At 50.4% G+C, this 21544-nt stretch overlaps 1 protein-coding gene across 4 annotated transcripts in view; it reads right to left on the bottom strand.

Annotated features, from left to right (window-relative positions):
• rhea (Talin_middle and talin-RS domain-containing protein rhea) overlaps nt 1-21544 on the bottom strand; it is a 439862-nt gene that overhangs the window by 16974 nt on the left and 401344 nt on the right. For all 4 annotated transcript variants that reach the window (XM_075693866.1, XM_075693865.1, XM_075693867.1 and 1 more), the window contains one exon: nt 8470-8610. In XM_075693866.1, coding sequence (XP_075549981.1) covers nt 8470-8610 — 141 coding nt within the window. The remainder of the gene's footprint in view (nt 1-8469; nt 8611-21544) is intronic.

Here is a 21544-nt window from a genome sequence, read left to right on the forward strand (position 1 = left end):
GGAGACTATACTAAGATCTATTGACGAAAAGGATCGGTTTGCAAGAGAGTAATATGTGGGTTCTTTCTTATTGAGAAGGCACGCTCCAGAAGAAAAAAGGAACTGTTCAACAAGGCGACCTCGCGCATCTATACGAGAGTCGCCCCACAGGGAGCTGTGCGCATTGAAATCGCCAAGAACAGCATAAGGTTCTGGCAATTGATCGATCAAGGAGTGAAATTCATGTTTGTTCAGTTGGTAATGCGGGGGTATGTAAAGGGAGCAAATGGTGATGAGTTTGTGTAGTAGGACAACTCGAACCGCCACTGCTTCAAGGGGCGTTTGTAGCTGTAAAGGTTGACACGCAATACTTCTATGAGTAAGAATCGCAACACCACCCGATGATGCGACGGCATCATCGCGATCTTTGCGAAACGTAACATATGTACGGAGAAAGTTCGTGTGTTTAGATTTTAAGTGTGTTTCCTGTAAACACAGCACTTTTGGATAATGTTTGTGGATGAGTTCTTGCAAATCATCAAGGTTTCTAAGGAGACCTCTGATGTTCCATTGAATTATTTGTGTATCCATGTTTAAGGTAAATTGGTGCTGTGTTTACGGAAACGGAGTGGATGCCTTATATTACAGAGCCCTTTCGAGGCCCTGTAATAGGTGTTTTGTTCTTTCTGAAGCGTTCGAGCGATTCTCGACGCTCCTTAGGCGTTTGGTGCGCCTTGGGGACAGGTGTAGTGTCCATTGCCTCCTGTGAGACGCCGGACAAGCGCTCTTGCGAGCGAGAGGTTTTCCGAGAGAGTCCTGCCCCGGAAGGCAAGACCCCTGCGCCCACCAGCCCGGAGGTCGATAGGGCTCCCTGAGGGATTTGGCTGCGCTGGCCGTAGCCAGCGCTGGAAGGGGCCTCGGAGGTTGGGGCAGCCTCGGCTGCACCCACCTTCGGGGTGGATGGTCCCTTCTCCTCGGTTGACGGGGCAGCGCTAGCTGCAACCGCCGCGGGGGCAGATGGGGTAACTGCCGACTCACTGCCTGTGGGTCGGACAGCCGCCGGAGGCCGTTGTGACGCTGCCCCCTTACGCGCCACATCGGCAAAGCTGCTCTTAGACAGGTATGACACCCGCCTACGTGCCTCCTTGAAAGATATATTTTCTTTGACTTTGATTGTCACAATCTCTTTTTCTCTTTTCCAGGACGGGCAGGCGCGCGAGTATGCGGCGTGCTCGCCATCACAGTTGACACAATGTGGAGTCATCTGGCATGTTTCGGAGGAATGTTCAGTGTCACTACACTTGGCACATGTCAGCCGGCCTCGACAGTTCTGTGAACTGTGGCCGAACCTTTGGCACTTAAAGCATCTGAGAGGATTGGGCACGTATGGCCTAACACGAAGTTTGATATAACCGGCCTCGATGGACTCGGGGAGGTGACTTGAACCGAAAGTGAGTATCAGGTGTTTCATATTGATCTCTTTACCGTCTCGCCTGATCTTAATTCGCTTAACATTTATGACATTCTGTTCACTGAAGCCCTCCAAGAGTTCAGCCTCAGTGAGCTCTAGCATGTCATCGTCCGAGACAACGCCGCGGGTGGTGTTCATCGTACGGTGCGGTGTTACTGTTATTTGGGTCTCGCCAAATGAGACAAGTTTCGGCAGTTTCTCGTACTGCTTCTTATCGTGGAGCTCCAAGAGAAGATCACCACTTGTCATTCTCGACGCCTTATATCCTGTTCCAAAAACTTCAGTTAAAGACTTCGAAACAAGGAATGGTGAAATGTTACGCACTAGTTTGTCTGGGTTTTCTGAGTGGATCACATGATATCTAGGAAAGTTCTGGACTTGTCCGAAAAACTGAAAGAGATCTTCGGTGCGCCCTCGTTTGTGAGGGCGATCAGGGAGTTTAGGAAAAGCGTTTTCCATGAGTACAGTAGGGTTTTCGGCCGCGATGCCGACCACCCACCATGGAGCCCAACAGGGGGACGTGACAGGAGTTCCTGCTAGAGAAACCCTGCCAATGCCAGCCGTACATCGCTGCTATAACCAAATACAGCATAACCAAGGCTGGCTAGCTACACAAGGTTAACCCTTGCCGCCGGGAAACTAGGAAGTGAGGAGAAGTGATGAGAAGGCAGGAAAGATGAAAAAGGCGAGAGAGAAAGACGAAGATTGGAGAGGAGGACAGGAAAAGGCGACTGCCGATTTCCCCCGGGTGGGTCAGTCCGGGGGTGCCGTCTATGTGAAGCCGAGGCCGAAGAGGTGTGTTGCCTCCGCCGGGGGGCCTTAAAGGTCCAAACACCCAGCTTCGGCTCAACCCCCAGGATCCCCTTTTCCCCAGACACGGCTAAGCCGCGCACGGCTACACGCGGGAGGGTCCAACCCTCGTGTGCTCGGGTACGTGGTGTCGCAACACACCAAACGCCTGCTGACGCAGACACCCCTGCGGGGCGGAAAGGACAGGCCATCTCCTCCGTGAAGATTGCGATCGTCTCGTTTGGCGGCTGCACTCTGGTTTCTAGTAGAGCTTGGGCTCGCTCTTTTCGCACGACACTTGTAAACGTTTGCAAGAAGCCGCTTCGGAACAGGTCCCACGTCGTTAAGGTGGCTTCTCGATTCTCGAACCACGTCCTGGCGGCGTCTTCCAATGCGAAATAGACATGCCGCAGCTTGTCGTCGCTGTCCCAACTGTTAAACGTAGCAACCCTCTCATACGTCTCCAGCCAGCTTTCCGGGTCCTCAAATGTAGAACCGCGGAACGTCGGTGGCTCCCTGGGCTGCTGCAGAACTATTGGCGCTGTCTTCTTGGTCGTCTCTGGTAGAATTCCGTGTTTCGGGGGCAGCTGCTGTAGCCGGCGGCTTGCTCGATGTTCCGGGACGGCGCTGGTGTTGTCTTTGCGGTCCGGGCTTGGATTAGGCTTGTCGGGGACGTCCGGTACATGAATGTAAAGCACCTCCACCAGATGTCACGTGGTGGTGACGTTGAATAACACAGTAGCAATACTGTGAAAGGCAAAACTAGATTTTATTGGGCGAACCTGTGCCCACAAAACAGGCTACACTTATAGCACAACGATAGCGGCGAACACGGTCGGCGATCATCGAAAATCTGATCAGCGGGTCAAGCGCGTTGGCTTTTATACAGCAGTCATCGAATGTTCCAGACTAATCGTTGGGACCCGCATGCCTTCTACAAAGTTCTACACCATACGCGTCAAGCGATGAAATCAGATAACACAAGGTTCGGCAACAACAGACAGCAGATAGAAGCATCAATAACTTTCCAGAAACTTCGGATACATGCAGGCGCGTCCTGCGCTGTGCAATAACATTTGTTAGGCGGCAAAACGTGTCGCCCGATAAAGAGAAGTACACGTGTCAATATCGAACGCCAAGCAGCACGAAAGTGCCCCCAGAAGTTGGCTTTCCCTTGCAGCGGCGGGAAAACCTGGCAGCGCGGCTCCATTCAACCGCTCTCCCTACCATGACCTCGCCTAACTGCCAGGGTGTCTACCAAGCTGACATTTCCAAATTCCCGGAGTTTTCCAGGTTTTCCCTGAGTGATGCAAAACTATGTTTTATGTCAAGATGGGTTGAAACCATAGTGCCAGATGCTGTCACTCTCTAGTAAGCATATTGAATTGGACATTCCCTAATACTAATAAAAAGGAGATGCATACAGAAACAAATATTTTCGAATATGAGCTATTTCTATCAACTGATAGCAAGCTCAGTGGTATGAGGCCAGAACTTTGTCACAATTGAGATTCTCTCTGAACAGCTCGTAAGTCAACCTCAACTGTCCTGACATACTCTCAAACTGCGCACATCGCCTCAGTGTTGTGTTTCACTGCTTTAAAGAATTTATTTTGGTTTGGATGAGAGATACCTGCATCTCGGCATCAGCCAACACTTTGTTTTTTGAGCTCAAGCTCCTTAAAAACGGTGGAAGCACACTTCCTTTCCCATTCATTCCTCAGTGCGTAGGTCCTTTCTGTTCTTGTCCTCCTTCCACCACTCGTTCACCCCACGGACCATTTGAAGCATCTTCTTGGTCAGTTGTACAGTCTATGTACAATTTTTCAAACTCCTTAGGGGCCGCAAAAACATCCGAAAAATCGGCCAGTTGGGAAAAAAATGCATGTCATTCACTGCTCTTAAGGGCTCAAACCGCCACAGGCACATTCAAAAGCACTCTGAAGGCCTGTCGGTACACATATTAGGCATATCAGTGATCGTACTGTGACAGGAAATACTGGGTGCATGCGTGTATAATTAAGGAATACATACTGTGTCCCGTGGCATAGCCCCTTCCCACGCTTGTTATGCTTCACTGCAATACTTTTGCGTATGCGCACCATGTAACATTTCTGTACAGAGGCGACTTCCGGGAACCGGCACTATGCAATGCTACGTGCTTTTCAAGCTTCTAAGCCAATCACGAGGACCACAAACTCGAGTCCATGCCATTGCTGACAGTGGCGAATTCTTTCAATAAAAAGCATGGCACCCAACTTCAAGAAGCGTCATAGCAAATGTCGAAGCAGCTAGGCCTAGCGTTGCCGCAGTGGTGGCTAGGCTGCCAGTGGATCTGCATGCGAGAGCGCCGGTTTGAGGCGGCGAGGTAATCAAAATGGCAGTGGTGGTGGCATTGATTAATGCCATTTCGGACCTGCAGTCACGGCAAAACATCTGGAAAATCAGACGGCGAAGAGTTCTTGCATCCGAAATTTCAGACGTTCTGATACACTGACTCTATGGGGTACGTGCTGGTGCTGCAAAGCCGTCCGAATTATCGGGAATCTAGAAAGCCGGTCGTTGACTGTACACTGCCTGTACACGTTGACTGTACACAAAGTGCTCAACGGGCACTTTGCTCATTCGCATGCTATACTATACACTGCGACTGCCGGGCGATCTGTTTGCCGCCCAGTAACAAAAATATGCGCTTAAGAAGCGCATAATAGGGATATTTGCTTGTATCTCTTTTTTTCCAGTTTTCTGTTTGTTTTACCGTACACGCATGGCGAGCACCTCACGCACCATCCGCCACTCAATTTATTTCGCATGCTATACTATATACCATGACCGTCGGGCGATGATGGCTGGAACTTAATAAGAGCCCAGATGATTGCCAAAGATTCTTTTTCCATCACAGTGTGGTTACTCTCAGCTTTCATAAGCATGCAACATGCATAAGCCACAACGTATTCAGAAAACCAGTGTTTGCGCTGTGCAAGGACTGCGCCGAGGCCAACACCGCTGGCATCAGTGTGCACCTCTGTAGGGGGCATCAGGTCGTAGTGATGCAAAATTGGAGGTGACGTCAGCAAATGGCGCAGGATTGCGAACGCCTCATCGCACTTTGATGACCACGAAGTGAGGGGCCCACTGCTTCCAAGGAGCTTCATCAGGGGCGATACGAAGGTGGTGAAATGTTGGATGAAGCGTCTAAAGTAGGAACACAGACTTACAAACTGCGCAGGTCTTTTCACGGATGTAGGTTTAGGGAAATTGACAAAGGCCCGAAGTTTGGCTGGATCGGAGAGAATTCCATCCATGGAGACGTTGTACCCTAGTATGGTCAGCTGCCGTGCCCCAAATCGGCACTTCTTTAAATTTAGTTGCAAGCCAGTATTTCTCAAGCACGTCGAAGCACGCTGGAGGCGTTGAAGGTGCGTGGGAAAGTCTGGAGCAAAAACAATGACGTCGTCAAGGTAGCACAAGCATGTATGCCATTATAAGTTGTGTAGAACGGTATCCATCATGCGCTCAAAAGTTGCATGCGCATTACAAAATCCAAACAGCATGACGTTATATTCTTAAAAGGCATCATGACAAATGCTGTCTTTGGTCAATCGTCTGCCATGGGGGCCTGCCAATAGACTGAGCGCACATTGAGAGAAGAATGCCGCTCCTTCTAGGCTGTCAATGGCATCATCAATTCAGGTAGCGGGTAAACGTCTTTGCAAGTACAATCTTGTTGAGGCGTCGAAAGTCTACACAGAACCGTACAGAACAGTCTTTTTTCGCAACAAGGATGACAGGTGATGCCCATGCTGTTCGAAGGTCGAATCACTTTGCGTCGAACCATGTCATTGACTTACTCATTAATTACAAGACATTCTGCGGGAGACACGCGATACGGACATTGCCACAATGGCGGTTGGGAGCCAGTGTTGATGCGATGCATAACAGTGCACAGCCGGCCCTAGGAATGCTGCCTGACATCGAAAGTAGAATGAAGTTCGAACAGGCACAGGAGCTGGGAACGTCGAGCTGGCGTAAGGTTATCAGCAATGGAGAAACCAAATACATCACAGGGTGATGGCACAGACGTAGACATAGCACTGAGCATACTGTAAGTGGCGCATTGCGTGTCATAGGGCACGTCCATAACTTGCATGGCTTCAATGGCTTCCATGCTTCCAAGGCATGCCCCTCGCAGCAGCATCACAGTGTATGAGGACGGGTTGCTGACAAAAGATAACGCTGGAACTCTCAGTGATTTCCACAGTCACAAAAAGTAGCAGCAGACCTTTTCAGGTGCAAAAGCGATCGGATGGAGAAAGTAGTGCAGCGTCAAGTCTGACAACAGCGAGAGTTATATTTCAGTGTGTGCACAATAAATCACAGCATTGTGGCGGGAGGGAAAATCTCAGCCTAGGATGAGGTCATGCAAGCATAAGGAAATGAGGATGAATTCGACGGCATATAAACGTCCACAATCACAACACGAGTGCCGCACGCTGCTATGGGATGAATGCGCTGGGCACTGGCTATACAGAGGGATAGTGCAGAAAGTGGCGTCATTACTTTTTGAAGCAAGTGCAGATGCGTGACACATGCGTATCACATTCGATGGGCTTCGTGGACTGTGCCAATTAGTTTTCCTCCTCGCAAGCAAAGGTACGAGGCCGGATCGGTGATAGTGAGCGGCGACGCGGAGAAGGTGAACGGCGAGTGATGGGCCTTGGGGGTACTGATAGTGACGAGTCAGAAGGCGGGTCATCGTATTGGCGGGGAGAACCGACAAGATGACTTGTCAGGTATGATGCGGCACTAGAAGGCTGCACGCAATTGCAACAGCATGCCACATGGCCAGCATAGCCGCACGCAAAGCATATTGATTGAGTCTCCGAAGTGTGTCACCTATTCGCTGTGGCAGGTCCCATCCATGGCACAGGAGGCATTGTATGGGGCGACTGGTAGAATGGTTGCGCAATAGGCTGCAGTCAGAGTCTAAGCATGACGTCGGCGTAGCAGAGAGGCGCCCATTGCAGAATTGGTTGGGGCCAGGCGACGACATCGGTGCAGGCGCATGGATCTGTGGGGGCCAGGTGATGACGTCTGCGGAGCTGAGAGGTGCAGCCACAGGAACATTTTGGCAGAGTTCAGGCAAAGCCACGCCGAGCTTGTGCTCAGTGGTGCGGCGGGAGCGCAGGCACACAATACGAGGAGGGCTCCTGCATATGCTGCGGCTGCACAAACGTCAGCAATGATAGTTGGCGGGCAACCTCCTCATGGACGAAGGCCTTCATTTCCTTGAGCAATGCAGACTGGTCTGAAATTGTAGCCAAACCAGCAAGGGGTTCGTCGCACGATAAAGAGCGAAGGATGCCATAACCACTGGTGCCATAACTCTTCATAGCTTTGGCACAGTGTGATGATTTCAGCCATGGAGCGAGGATTCTTGGTGAGCAACATTCGAAGGCGTCGTCTTCAATACCTGTCAGTACATTCAGACTCTGCGCCATGGTCGAGTTTACTCTCTTGCATAGGTCCAGAATGTCGTCAATATAAATGGTGAATGATACACCTGGCTGTTGAGAGTGCGCCCGCGAATGTTGCTTGGCACACAGCTTACGAACAGTGGGGCGACCAAATACATCGACAAGGCGGACCTGGTTGGAATATTTGCTTCATGGGTGTTATACCGTAGGCTGGCGACACTTGAGAGGTAGAACAGCAGATTGTTCAGTTTGGCTGGTTCGTTCCACTTGTTATGTCCGCTGACCAACTTGTACGTAGTGAGCCAGTCCTCCACGTTGATGTCAGCCGTGCCAGGGAAGATGGCAGGTGACAAAGTGCACCAGGATACGTGGTCGGTGCAGGAGGAGGTGTTTGCTGGGATGTGTCCTGAGGCTTGGCAGATGGCAGGGTACAGAACGGGAGGTGGAGGGCACAGCACTCTCCGCCAAGTATTACGGTTATTTGATCCGACTAGGAGCAGCGCAGCGGCAGTAGTCTAAGCACAGCACGGACTCCAAGCGCGAGCGGCATCCACGAGCAAAAGCGCTGAAGAGGATGACCCACTATACCTTTCCAATCCTTCTCTACACAGTTTTTAAAAGCTTCGAAATGTTTTCATGACCTTCAGAAAAAGTGAAGGCACTGTGAGTCACCCAACAGATGTGAGTGATGTGAGACCATTGGCCAGTATGCCAATGGTCTTCAAACCAGTAGTGCTCAGTAGTAGTGCCCACCTTGCAAGCAACAAGCAGCTGCGCCGTGGAGCTGGCCACCTGCTTGGCTGAGGAGATGAGCTTCTCTTCAGATGCTTGGCCCTGCACCAGCCAGTTGGCAGACTCCACCAGGCTGTGGGTGGCCGCTGCCACGAGGCGAGCCTGCAACAATGAAGAAGGATCAAGACAAGCACTCCTTCTTAAACCAACATGCAGCCCCGAAATTTCAAGTTATTTTGATAAATACAAATTATCAAACTTTTTATCGGTGACTGTTGTTGAACTTTAGTGGATTAATCCAAAAATGAAGAACCCTACCTATTAGATGTGCAACAACTCGAGTTTGTTCAACTGCATCATGTAGTTTTGCTCATTGAAGAATTCTATGTATTGCATGAAATCTGCCTGAAAACTGTCATTTTCTTCAACTTGCACCAATGGTGCGCAACTCGGATACCTTCTCGATGAACCTGTGCCAAACACTTCCAAATAGTGACCTACAGCACAAAAGACAAACATTATTCCAACTTGACTTGTTGGCACAAAATTGCCTGGCTACAACTGTCAACACAATGGCTGCAATGTGCCTTGGCAGTGCTAAGAGAGAATGATTGCATTGACCCCCCCCCCCCCCCCCCCCCATGTCATCTTCCGTCATAAACGTCACACTGCTGAGGCCACTAGGCCGAACCAGCCCGTCTTTGTTGGAAGTTGGGAACAAAAGTTACGGTTTCCTGCCAGACAACGTGGCAGCCATGTTTGTAGCATTGCACATGCAGTTTATGCCCAGAACAGTGTGTGGCATTCGAATTTTCAGACATTGCTATTATTGAGGGTGTGCAAAAACCAAATACCGTATTCACCCCCAGAATGATCGCACTCGCGTAATGATCGCACCCTGAACTTGTCGCAGTGATATGTCGTGTGCCAAGTCTAGCTAATGATGATTGTGCTTACCATCTGTCGAATGCTACACGAACGACTCTTGAAGACATACCAAGCGGTCTGTACGCACCCAACATTCTTAAGCAGATGCCCCATTTCATTCCTTTCACCACTTTCCGCACATCCATGAAAAAAAGAAAGCTACAACCAAACCTACCTCGGTTTTATTATTTGTAGGCTTCATAATGGTTTTGGTCAACAACAACATAAAGGGCGCCTTTCGATTCTTCTCGTCTGCACTCGTGGGCACGCAACTAATTGCGAGCGGCAACGATAGTGGCCACGTTTACACTGATACGTTAGAAGTGTACCCTATTCATACACTGACGCTTGTAACGCAGCTAAGATACTCGCCCACCCTTAGTGGAAACGTGCCATATTAGGATAGCAGTGAAGACAAATGCCGCAGTTTCCACATCATGCGCATCATGTGTTTCTATGTCACTGGCAGCTAAGCGCGCCCATCTCTGTTTCTGTCCTCTTAAAGTGGACATGGCTACGTTATTGTCGCAAACTTACCGATATTAACGATATTATTCATTACTGATACGGAAGAAACTGTTTCAATGCACGTAATGTACTCACAAGAAGAAAAATAATTGCATTTGGCGCATTCGACTTGCTCCGCCGGCTGCCATTTTTGTTTTGGTGTCCCGCACTGACAGCGGCAGCTGCCTGCTTGTCATCCCGCAGCAAATGCGGGACGAAAAAAGAAAATGTTTCTCTTTGTGGGAAATTTAACCCACATAATGATCGCACACCTGAATTTGCATCATTTTTTAAATGAAAAAGTGTGATCATTATGTGAGGAAATACGATAGTAAATTTTGAATCAAATATTGAATTGAATTGAGAAAAAAAAGCCGGATACCGTATACTGAATATCAGAATATTTTTCAAAAAATTTATTGCTTACAAATTTCAGGCAAAAAAATTCAGTGCTGCATGCACATGCTTAGGAATCTTATAGCTTTGCATAACAAGAATGCTGCAAGCTATCAGTAACTTACACACATAAAAATTAAAGATATACAGTATACTCTTATTAAAGGGGACGCCAAATCAGTATGCCAGCACTGATTACAGCTCAGTTCTAGGATGAAGATCCGGAAAATATCTTTTTTATCAATAAAATTTTTGTTGAATCGAATTAAGCGCTTTTCTTTTCCTCTGAAACTAAAGAATTAGTGACACTCTGTTATACTAAATGCCAATGAGGTTATCAGTTTAATAGTGGACCTGTGTTTTGCAGCAATTTGTTATTTATTGCACAGAAAGCTTTTAATTCCAGTGTTTAAAATATAGAAGGGTATACTGGCTTTATGGCAGTTAGATTATCCTAAAGCCAATATGCGCGACAGACGAAAGGACCGCGCATCACGTAACATGATACCACGACGCATGCAACTGGCATCGACAATAAAGAGCAGGCGCCATCCATGCTGTCTCATTGTTTGTTTTGGTGTGATTTGCCACCTGTCAAAGAATCTGAAATCCGGAGGGCCATGGCAAGTTTGTGTGGTGCTCGCTACCCTTCCCTTTTTTGCCTCCCCCTCCTCGTTGATCTGCGATCTCTTGCTTTTGTTTGCAAGGCTCTTTGTCGGCTTTCCGAGTGTCACATGGATGCTGCGAATAGATCTAAGTCGATTCAACACCAAACCATAACTTTAGTCGCCTATGCCTGACAAAGCAGTGCCGATTAGGCCTTACGGCCAAAGCAGTGTGGCCGTGACGAAAATTTGCCGCAAGCCGTCGCAGAATGCTAGCCCACCCGTGTTGGTACCGAGATCCCACATGTGGGTTAGATTGACGACTGATGAAGCGACGTGAAGTTGGTCACTGCGTATTCAGCAAGATCTGCGTGCCTATTGGCAACTAATCAGCCCGATCTTCGCACTTTACGAAATGCGTGTTGTTTTTGTTTCCTCTGTCTGCTGTCGCATTATCATTTCGATCAATCTCATTGACCCGGACGAACCTTGTACCGATAAAGGCGGCCCCCATCAACACGGCGCTATTCAGGCATTCTGCGGTTATTCCCCCACACGGGGCTGACGTCGGGCACTGCTCGCAGTTCGCATTGGCCAGGGTGGCTAGGCCACAGTGCGCTCAATGCTCCTTTTGCGGCGCAAACAAAGTGGAACACTTGCCTGGGTGACATCGGACACAAGGGTTGTGGGGATGCGTGACTCTCACGCCTTCCCTGAGATCTAGTTTTCCCGCATAGCTCGTCTCCTGCAGGGCGGCTTCGCCCGCCGCGGGGCCTGGCGCCCGAGGCGGTTGGAGTGGTTGAAGCGCAGTGCGAGAGATGCCGCTAGTGTTGCGCTGCGGCGGGGTTACTTAGGCGCGGGAAAGAAAGGCGCTTGGGCTTTTCCCGGCGGGTCGGCTAACAGCGAGGACGTCCCGCGCGCCGACCCATGCTTCTGCGAGACCGCCTCGCGTGGCCGCCTTCGAACGCGCCACGATTCGCGTGACCGTACACGCGAAGGACCAGGCGTTGGGATCCAGCATGGGGCGAACATATTCGCCCGCTTCCGGTCGCGGTGAGTCGGACTTCTAAATTTGTCACGCGCCCATCGGCATGTTTTGCGGATAGCAACTCTGCTAGCAGGCATTGATTTATGAAAGGTGCAATAAATGCCCTTGTGATTGTTTGCACTACTGTACTGTCGTTCCTTTGTCCCAAGAGTACGGGAGGAGAGACCCCACATCTGGCTGCCCAACGTGGACCTCTTGGGACATCGGACGATAGATTTAACAGTTTGCTTCGTTCGAGACCTTTGTTTGAACCGAAGCGTAGGCCTAGCGTGAATTTTGATCGCTAGTGTCGGCGGCGTGCTTTCTTGAGCGAGGTGATGGTGGCTGTAGTGTGTTTGAACATGTCAACATGCTAAGCCTTTTCGCAAGTGTTTTTTTTTTTAATGACATTCGTCGGTACGAGAGCCACATGGTCTGCATCCTAGGAGAGCGAGGGTTAGCGCCCGCGGAGAATTGGCAAGCCTGAAACGAGTGAGTACGGAAGCCTCATGGGTGGTCCGAATTTCTTATGTAAATAGCTTCTTCTATCTCTTTGACTCTGATGAAGTCGCGGCTCTGGGAGCCGGGTGGCTGCGGGCCATGGGTGCCGCTGCGGGCTGACTGGTATTGCGGCCTGGCACCGGGTGCTTCGACACCGTCCGCGACGGTGGGCGCCGTCAACTCGGATGCTTTGTGCACCGAGCGGAGTAGGACCACCTCACAGAGCTGACGTCTCCTCGCGGCTGCCTGTTTTGCGCTCATTTTGGGCGTTGTTTTTGGATGCCGGTTGTCAGGGTAGCGACGCTTTAGGCCTAAGGCTTCACGAAGCTGCCTGTCGCACGTAAGGGACAGAACCTGGTGGACCGTGGCGTTGAGGTGTTGCAAGTTGCTTCCCTCATTCTAGTTAGCCTCGCACGAATTGAAATTACTCGTTCGACTCAAGGAAGCGAGCTTCGTTCACGTGAACTTCGCATCTGAGTAGCTGCCCGATCTTTTGCTAGCCGAGTTGAACATCGTACCACGTGGGCGATGCGCATGCAGAATTCCTCTCCCTTGCACTACTTTAGTGTTTGCCGAGTGTGTTGAGTGTACGCAGTGTGAACGGAGTCACCCCTGGCTTGCTGTCACCTGCACATCGTCTGCGCTGCTGCCCCGGACTACGATCGAGTCACCCCGGGCGATGGTGATGCTGTGGCCAGTTCGGCGCAGCGACTTCGGCGGCGGACAAAAGAGCCGGCGGTCACCGACAGCTATGGCGGCTCTTCCCAGCAGGGCGCGTCAGTGCGAGCGATGCTTGTTCGTACCGACTACTGCGTCGTCGTCTCCGGGGTCCTGGCCTGGCATCGTGCCGTCGAGTCTGCAAAGCTGCCGCTGTGACCGGCGGACGCCAGCGGTGCACCCAAGGACAATGTCGGCTCGCATGCTATGGACAGCGTGGACATTTCCTCGGCGCGGCCACTGTTGCATGTACCACCTTGTTCACGAAGCACGTGTTGATGTTAGACTGTGTGAAATGTTTCGCCGGAATATGTAGTGATTTAAGGTTGGGGGGATGTGGGGATGCGTGACTCTCACGCCTCCCCTGAGATCTAGTTTTCCCGCATAGCTCGTCTCCTGCAGGGCGGCTTCGCCCGCCGCGTGGCCTGGCGCCCGCGGCGGTTGGAGTGGTTGAAGCGCAGTGCGAGAGATGCCGCTAGTGTTGCGCTGCGGCGGGGTTACTTAGGTGCGGGAAAGAAAGGCGCTTGGGCTTTTCCCGGCGGGTCGGCTAACAGCGAGGACGTCCCGCGCGCCGACCCATGCTTCTGCGAGACCGCCTCGCGTGGCCGCCTTCGAACGCGCCACGATTCGTGTGACCGTACACGCGAAGGACCAGGCGTTGGGATCCAGCATGGGGCGAACATATTCGCCCGCTTCCGGTCGCGGTGAGTCGGACTTCTAAATTTGTCGCGCGCCCATCGGCATGTTTTGCGGATAGCAACTCGGCTAGCAGGCATTGATTTATGAAAGGTGCAATGAATGCCCTTGTGATTGTTTGCACTACTGTACTGTCGTTCCTTTGTCCCAAGAGTACGGGAGGAGAGACCCCACAGGGTCAACCTGTGGCACTGCGCGGGTCTTTGCATCAAATATACAGAATATTCGATTTGATTTGGTAATTGTTCGCCGATCTCTACTGTTATACAATGGTGCTAGAGGTAGGTGGCAGTGCCACAAGGAAGTCCAAATAATTGCGCAGGTAAAAAAAAGTTGGTGCCAATCTGTATTCAAAATGTTTGCTACCAGAATATATTGACGCATGTGCTTATCTATAATTTTCTTGCGGATTGAATTTATTCAACTAAAGTTATTAAAGTTATCACCCAGTGCAAGACGCACCTTTCTGTATCTGAAGTTTCTGTAATGTTATCGCTGGTTCTATCTGTTGTCTGTTGTCACAGGACCTTGTGTAGCATATGCGCGACATGAATTGTGCAGTACTTTCTGGAAGGCACACAGATACCAGCGATTATGTGGGAACCTTTGATGAGTGATCTATAAAAGCTGACATGCTTGACCCGCAGATCAGACTTTTGGGGATCGCTGGCTGTGCTCGCTGCTATCTTTGTGCTAGATTGTTACTTGTTTTGCTGGGCACAAGTTCTCTCAATAAAGAACTACCAGCCCCTGCTGATGTAACTGACAGGTCCCCCCTCATCAACGCTGCAAAGTTCCAGTTGAAACAATGCAAGGATCCACTGCTGCTGCAGCTGCTGCAATACTTAAGGGGGGAGGCTACCCTAGAGACTGAACTTTTTTAGTTTTTAAGATATCCGGATGAAACTTTCAGGGTACGTTCACACCACCGAACTATGAGGAACTTCATGAAGATGTGTTTATTAGTTCCAGAGTTATTGAAGTCTAACTAGGTGGTTCATGTATATGCCTGAGGAAGGGCCTGGAGAAATGCCAGGACATCATAGGAAGCTGAAATTCAATGTGATGATACCTTGATAGATATCCCAGGGGGCTATGAAGCCCGTTTCTTTCATTTCCCCCTCCAAAAAATTTTAACACAACCTTGAATTTGATGTAGACAGTAATGACTACATTCATCAAACATTAATTGCTTATAAATTAACTGCACCAGCCTTAAAAAAAAAAGAAGAAGCTTGTTACCCCCTGGCAAAGTCATTCAGTAAGAGAATAAAAAAAAAATGGCGCACAAATCTGAAGAGCGGTTCTTGAGTATTGCCTTCTCCAGCACCATTACTAGCGAAAAAATCCATTCCGAGAAAACAGGCCTTAAAGTTGAACAGGTTTCTTTTTATTAGAAAGCTCCTGCGGAGCTTCTAATTAGCTCTTGCGGCTCCAGGCACACTCAATGAGTCGGATCTTCGACTGGCGACCGCCGACAGCACAGTTCCGCCATTTAAAGCGTCTACGCAGTCGGAACTCGCTGCGGAAGATCGGAAGTTCGATGTTCGTACAAGACGTTTATCACGCTTCCGTGCACCGAACATCTGCACTGCCTTGGGCTTTACCGGCATTGTGAGCAGCAAAGAACTAGCGAAACAAAAAAGCTGAGAAAATAATCTAAAAAATAGCACAAGGCTATGAGCAGCTTGCAAGCAGGCATCTGTTGAGGCGGATGGAGCGAGGGCCAATGACACGAGCACGGCGGCGGCGGCATCAAAGGGAGCAGCAGCCGCCGCTGCCACCTGCGCAGCAGCCAATGGCAGGCGCACTTTAGCCCGCGGGATTTGAATGTGTTGTCCGGCCAATTAGCGCTCTGTATAGCATCGCGGGAAAACGCCAATAGCACTTCAACCGCACCGCAATTATCGAGCAAGAAATTGCTCGATAATTCAAAGTCCTCATCCAGTAATATTGTTTAATTGGAAGTTAATTTTCAGCCGGGATCCTCGAGGTGACCGTCATTCTTTGGTAGAATGTGCAATTTTTCAAGTGTTGCAACAGTTCCGTGCTCCGCGTTGGTGTCATCGCCACCGCAGCTGCCCGCAACGCCATCCTTCTTGGAGCTGCGCGATTATTCATTGCTACGGCTGCTGTGGCCTCCGCGATCAACTCCGGCGGGAGGCGAAGCGGCTCCCACTGGAGGCCATGCGCGGCTACCGCGCGTGGCCGGAGCTGATCGCGGAGGCCACGCGGGTGCCATAGGTGCACGCAGTGCTGCATACTGGCAGTGGCGAGATTGTGCGAGATTAGTCTTGCAGCGTGCGCAGCGTATATCAGGCGTGTGTTGGTCGAGCGCCTTTGTGTGGGAAGCTCGTAGGCTAGGTTGTTCCACGAGTGATTCGGAATTGACTGTACCTAGTCGCACAGTTTATAGCCATGGCAAACCGTGGCTCTTATCGCACGCTCCACCTGGCAACGAAAGTCGAGGTATTGAAGGAAGTTGAGAAGGGAGGTGCCGCCAAACAAGACATAGCGCGGAAGTACGGGATCAAGCCGAACACGCTCTCTAACTACATCAAGAACAAGCGCACAATAATGGATGCATTTGAGAACGACAAGTTCAAGACTTCTCGGAAGCGAATGCGCACCGGCGCTTACCCAGAGTTGGAGAAGGCTCTGCTGGTTTGGATTAGGGAGGCCAGGAGCAACAAACTTCCTCTCAGCGGAGACATCGTTGCGATGAAAGCCCGAACGCTTGCAGCAATGTTGGGGATCGAGGACTTCGTTTCATCAGATGGATGGCTGACGCGCTTTAAAGATCGCCATGACCTGGTTTTCAAGAGCGTGTGTGGTGAAAAGGCGTCCGTTAACCAGCAAACATGCGCCACGTGGAAGGACGGAAAGCTGCGTGAATATCTCGCCGAATACAGACCGGAAGACATCGTCAATGCAGGTGAGACTGCACTCTTCTATCGGCTTCTACCAGAGAAGACCCTGACATTCAAGGACGATGACTGTGCTGGAGGCAAACGCAGCAAGGAGAGAGTGTCGGTGCTGATCGCGGCAAACATGACTGGCACGGAACGATGTTGGTTACTTGTGATCGGGAAAGCCGCGAAGCCGAGATGTTTTAAAGGCGTGAAGACGCTGCCTGAGGACTATGAGACGAACAAAAAAGCGTGGATGACGGCCGAAATCTTCAAGAGCTGGATAAGCAGATTGGACCGTAAGTTTGCTGCTTCGAACCGCAAGGTGTTGTTCCTTGTCGATCACTGCAGTGCTCACGTGAATGTACCAGCCTTGAGTGCAATACGGCTCGCATTTTTGCCTGCAAACACAACGGCTGTTTTGCAGCCAATGGACCAAGGCATCATCAAGAATGTTAAAGTCCTGTACAGGCGGCACCTCCTCGAGCGCATGATTTTGTGTATGGATAGCTCCACAAAGTACGAGGTGAGCCTGCTTAGTGCCATCCACATGTTGGCACGAGCATGGGATCGTGTGAAGCAAGAAACAATCACAAACTGCTTCAGGGCTTGCGGTTTTGTGGCAGCTTCTTCAGAGGATGCCTCTGAAATTTCAGCGGAGGAAGCATCAACAAGCGAGCTTGACAGCACTGATTTTGGTGATGCTCTCGGGGACGTCAATTTTGAAGATTACGTTACCGTAGACAAGGCGGTCAAAACGTGCGGTGCGCTGACGGATAGCGAAATTGTAGAGATTATTCGGCCCCAGGAAGCGACCCAGGAAAGCGACGATGACGTTGAAGGCGAGCCGCAGCCGATGTAGCTGCGGGCCTTGCTCTTGCGGAGCGCTTCTTTGCCGCTGAAGGTAACGCGGAAGAAGCGTTCCGCCACATCTACAGCCTGCAGAACTTGCTTTCAGCAGCGCGATTCGGCAAGAAGGAGCAAAGCAAGATGACCGACTATTTTTGTTAGAGAAAATACTCTATTTCGCCACAAATAAAGTGCTGTTTTTTGTGTTTTGTGCTTAATTGGAAGTTCGTTTAATTCGAAGTTTTTTGCGGTCCCCGTGAACTTCGTATTAACGGGAGTCGACTGTACAACAGAAAGCACACTCCAGCTACCTTCCAGGTTGGAAACTTGGTTCTCCAGGACATGCACCCGCTAAGTAAGGCAGCCATTGGATTCACAGCCAAGTTTGCTCCTCGACGCACAGGGCCATTTAGAGTGACTGCACACATTGAACACAATACCTACAGACTCGGAGACCCGGCTGCAGGGAAACAGAAAGGCCTTGCTAATGCAGACCAGCTGAGCCCTTATCATGTGCCTTGTAAGCCTTCTTCGCAAGATAAGGGGGGGGGGGGGGGGGGGGGGAATCTGTATGGGTACCGGGCCGACGCCAGGTGGCGTAGAGTCGCAGGCACGAGACGGTAGGCAACGGTGTAGAGTAGCAGACATGGGACTGCAGGCAACGGTGTGTGGCAGGCAGAGAAAACATGGAAGGCATATGTGCGTGGTCAGCATGCGGGGAGCGGCCGACAATGAACTGAATGAGTGAAGTAATCGGTGGAGCAAGCTGCGTAGCAGTGCGGCAGGACAGAACGCAGACTGCGTGTGTGTGCGTGTGCTGAGGATTTCCCAAAATAAAGAACGTACTTGACATATTGAATTGAATCAAGAAAAAAAAAAGCAGAATATCAAATAAAATATTGAATATCAGAAAATTCAACACAAACTTTCATGCTTCCAAATTTTGTGCAAAGAAATTATAAGCCATTGCACTCTGTGAAGGTGGTTGACCAGTGAAGCTGTTTAGCACATGACACAGAGGCGACAGAATTTTTAACAAAGGTACGAACATATTGCTACACGCATGTAGCATAATCCCCCGGCGGCAGCTGGCTGCTAGAAAAAAGCTTGCTACCTGAGTTCAGTTTTCTACTGAATCATATGTCTCGTACATACCAGACATGCTCGCTCTTTGCTGGAAAGTAGCCGAGAAAATGCCAGAGGTTGACAAAGTCGGCCACGTACTTAAAGGGATCGCGGACGACACTTTCAACTTGTTGGTCTTCAACAATGTGTCCACCATCGACGTCATTGTCAAGGAATGCCACCGCTTTGAGCTCGCCAAAAGCTGCCACGTCATTCCACAGTTCTCCTGGCACTACATAATGAGGTTCCGTTGACGGCATTAATTGATACTGGAGTCCCAGTGTCCATAATGAGCGCTAACCTATGTCGTCGCCTCAAGAAAGTTCTTATGCCTGCCATCACTTGAGCCGTACGCGTCACCAATGGCGCCACTGTTGCCGTCAGGGGTATGTGCACTGCTCGCATAGGAATTGCTGGCCGGCAAGTTCCAGTCCTATTCACCGTGCTGACCAGTTGCCCTCATGACTTAATCTTTGGGCTCGACTTTCTAACGACGAATTCTGCCCTCATCGACTGTGCCACTGGTACGCTGTGCCTCGAGCTTCCTCTTCTTTCAGACGTTCGCCCCTAACAACCGAACAACCTCTGCCCTAGAGCGTTTGTTCGCTTACCTCCAAAAGCCCTAACCTTCCTCGAATTGGCCTCAACGGCAACCGTGCCTGATGGCGACTATGTCGTCGCACCTATTCATGATGTCCTCTTGGCGCGCGACATACATCCCTGTGCCACACTCCGTTGTAACCCTTGCCGCTAATCGGATGTGTCTCCCAGCAATCAATTTTCGCTTGACGAAGCAAGTGTTACCTGAAGGCATAGCGGTGGCCATGCTCCTGTCAGTGACAGACGACCACGTCACTGCTTTTGCAGCCGACGCGTCTCCAGATCCTCCCGATTACCCGCAGGATGCCTTGAACCTTGATGGCCCATTATGTCCCATGGTCGCTCCGGACCTTGCACCTGACCAAGCAGCCACTCTATATCGCCTTTTGTGTTCCTACCGTGATATATTTGACACTGACAATGACCACTTGGTCAGACGTCCCTTGTTAAGCATCAGATAAACACTTGTGATGCTGTTCCCATTCACCACCGAATGTACCGCGTGTCCACGGCTGAGCAGCAAGTTATTCAGCAGGAAGTAAACAAGATGCTCGCCAGAGGCATTGTTGAGCCCTCGTCGAGCCCTTGGCGTCGCCAGTCGTGCTTGTCAAAAAGAAAGATGGCACGTGGCATTCCTGCGTTGATTATCACCACCTAATCCGAATTACTAAAAAAGAATGTTTACCCTTTGCCAGGAATCGACGGTGCTCTTGATTGTCTTCATGGTGCCAAATAATTTTGGTCCATCGACCTTCGATCTGGTTATCGGCAGATTTCCATCGATGAGCAAGACCAAGAAAAGACCGCTTTCGTCACTCCGGACAGCCTCTACCAATTCAAGGTTATGTCGTTCGGTTTATACAATGCCCCCGCCATGTTCAAACGGATGATCGACTCTCTGCTTTAGGGTTTCAAATGGTAAACTAGCCTTTGTTACCACAACGTCGTCCTTGTGTTTTCTCCTACATTTGAGACGCAGTGTTTTCTCCTACATTTGAGACACACCTAGAGCACGTCGCAGCTACACTTGACGTCTTCCACAAGGCTGGGCTCCAATTAAACTCATCGAAGTGCCACTTCGGGCAATGACTGATTACAGTGCTAAGCCATCTTGTTGATGCTTCCGGAGTACAACCCGACCTGGAGAAGGTTCGAGCAGTAATGGCTTTTCCTGTACCTCAGTCTGTCAAAGACGTCCAGAGTGTTGTGGGGCTCTGTTCTTATTTCCGACAGTTCGTGAAAGATTTCGCAGCAATCGCTCGACCACTCACTGAACTTCTGAAGAAAGACATGCCTTTTACGTGGGGTTCCCCTCAGGCTGCCACATTTTCACAGCTTATCACGATTCTCACCAATCTGCCAGCCTTGGCCCACTTTGACCCGTCCGCACCTACAGAGGTCTGAACCGATGGCAGTGGTTATGGGATCGGCGCTGTCTTTTCGCAACACCAGCACGGACACGACCACATTATAGCCTACGCTAGCCGGCTCCTGACAACTGCAGAGCACAACTATTCCATTACCGAGCGCAAATGTCTTGCTCTCGTCAGGGCTGTTTCAAAGTTCCTCCTATATTTATATGGCAAGCCCTTCTCAGTAATCACAGACCATCATGCGCTCTGTTGGCTTTCGTCGCTGAAGGATCCTACAGGCCGGCTCGGTTGTTGGACCCTCCGACTACAAGAATATCCTCACACAGTGACTTACAAGTTGGGATGCCAACACCAGGACGCAGATTGCCTCTCTCGCTACCCAGTCAAAGACGCGACCTCTAAGTCTAATACTGACACCGACGCCTGTGTTCTTTCTGTTTTTTCGCTAGAATAGCAGCTTGGGCTTGTTGGTTTTCCATCCTGCTGTTAACAGCAGGACGGCTTTCTGTTTTTGCACTGCTCTATGTCGCTGACGAGCAGCGCCGCGACCCATCCTTGCGTATCATCATTCACCGTCTGGAATCGTCACTTGCCGACAGTTCCCTTCGCTTATTCACACTTCAAGCTGGCGTACTCTACCGCCACAACGTTCACCCCGACGGCCCTGCATTACTCCTTGTGATCCCTAAACACCTTTGCTCGGCTGCTCTCCATGAACTGCACGACCTCCCCACTGCCGGTCAGCTGGGGTGTGTCACGTACCTATGACCGGACCCGCCAACGCTTCTTTTGGCCAGGGCTTGCTTGCTCCGTTCAAAGATATGTAGCTGCGTGTGAGAAATGCCAGCGATGCAAGACACCATC

This window comes from Dermacentor variabilis, chromosome 5 (assembly GCF_050947875.1).
Source record: "Dermacentor variabilis isolate Ectoservices chromosome 5, ASM5094787v1, whole genome shotgun sequence".
In the NCBI taxonomy this organism is placed as follows: domain Eukaryota; kingdom Metazoa; phylum Arthropoda; class Arachnida; order Ixodida; family Ixodidae; genus Dermacentor; species Dermacentor variabilis.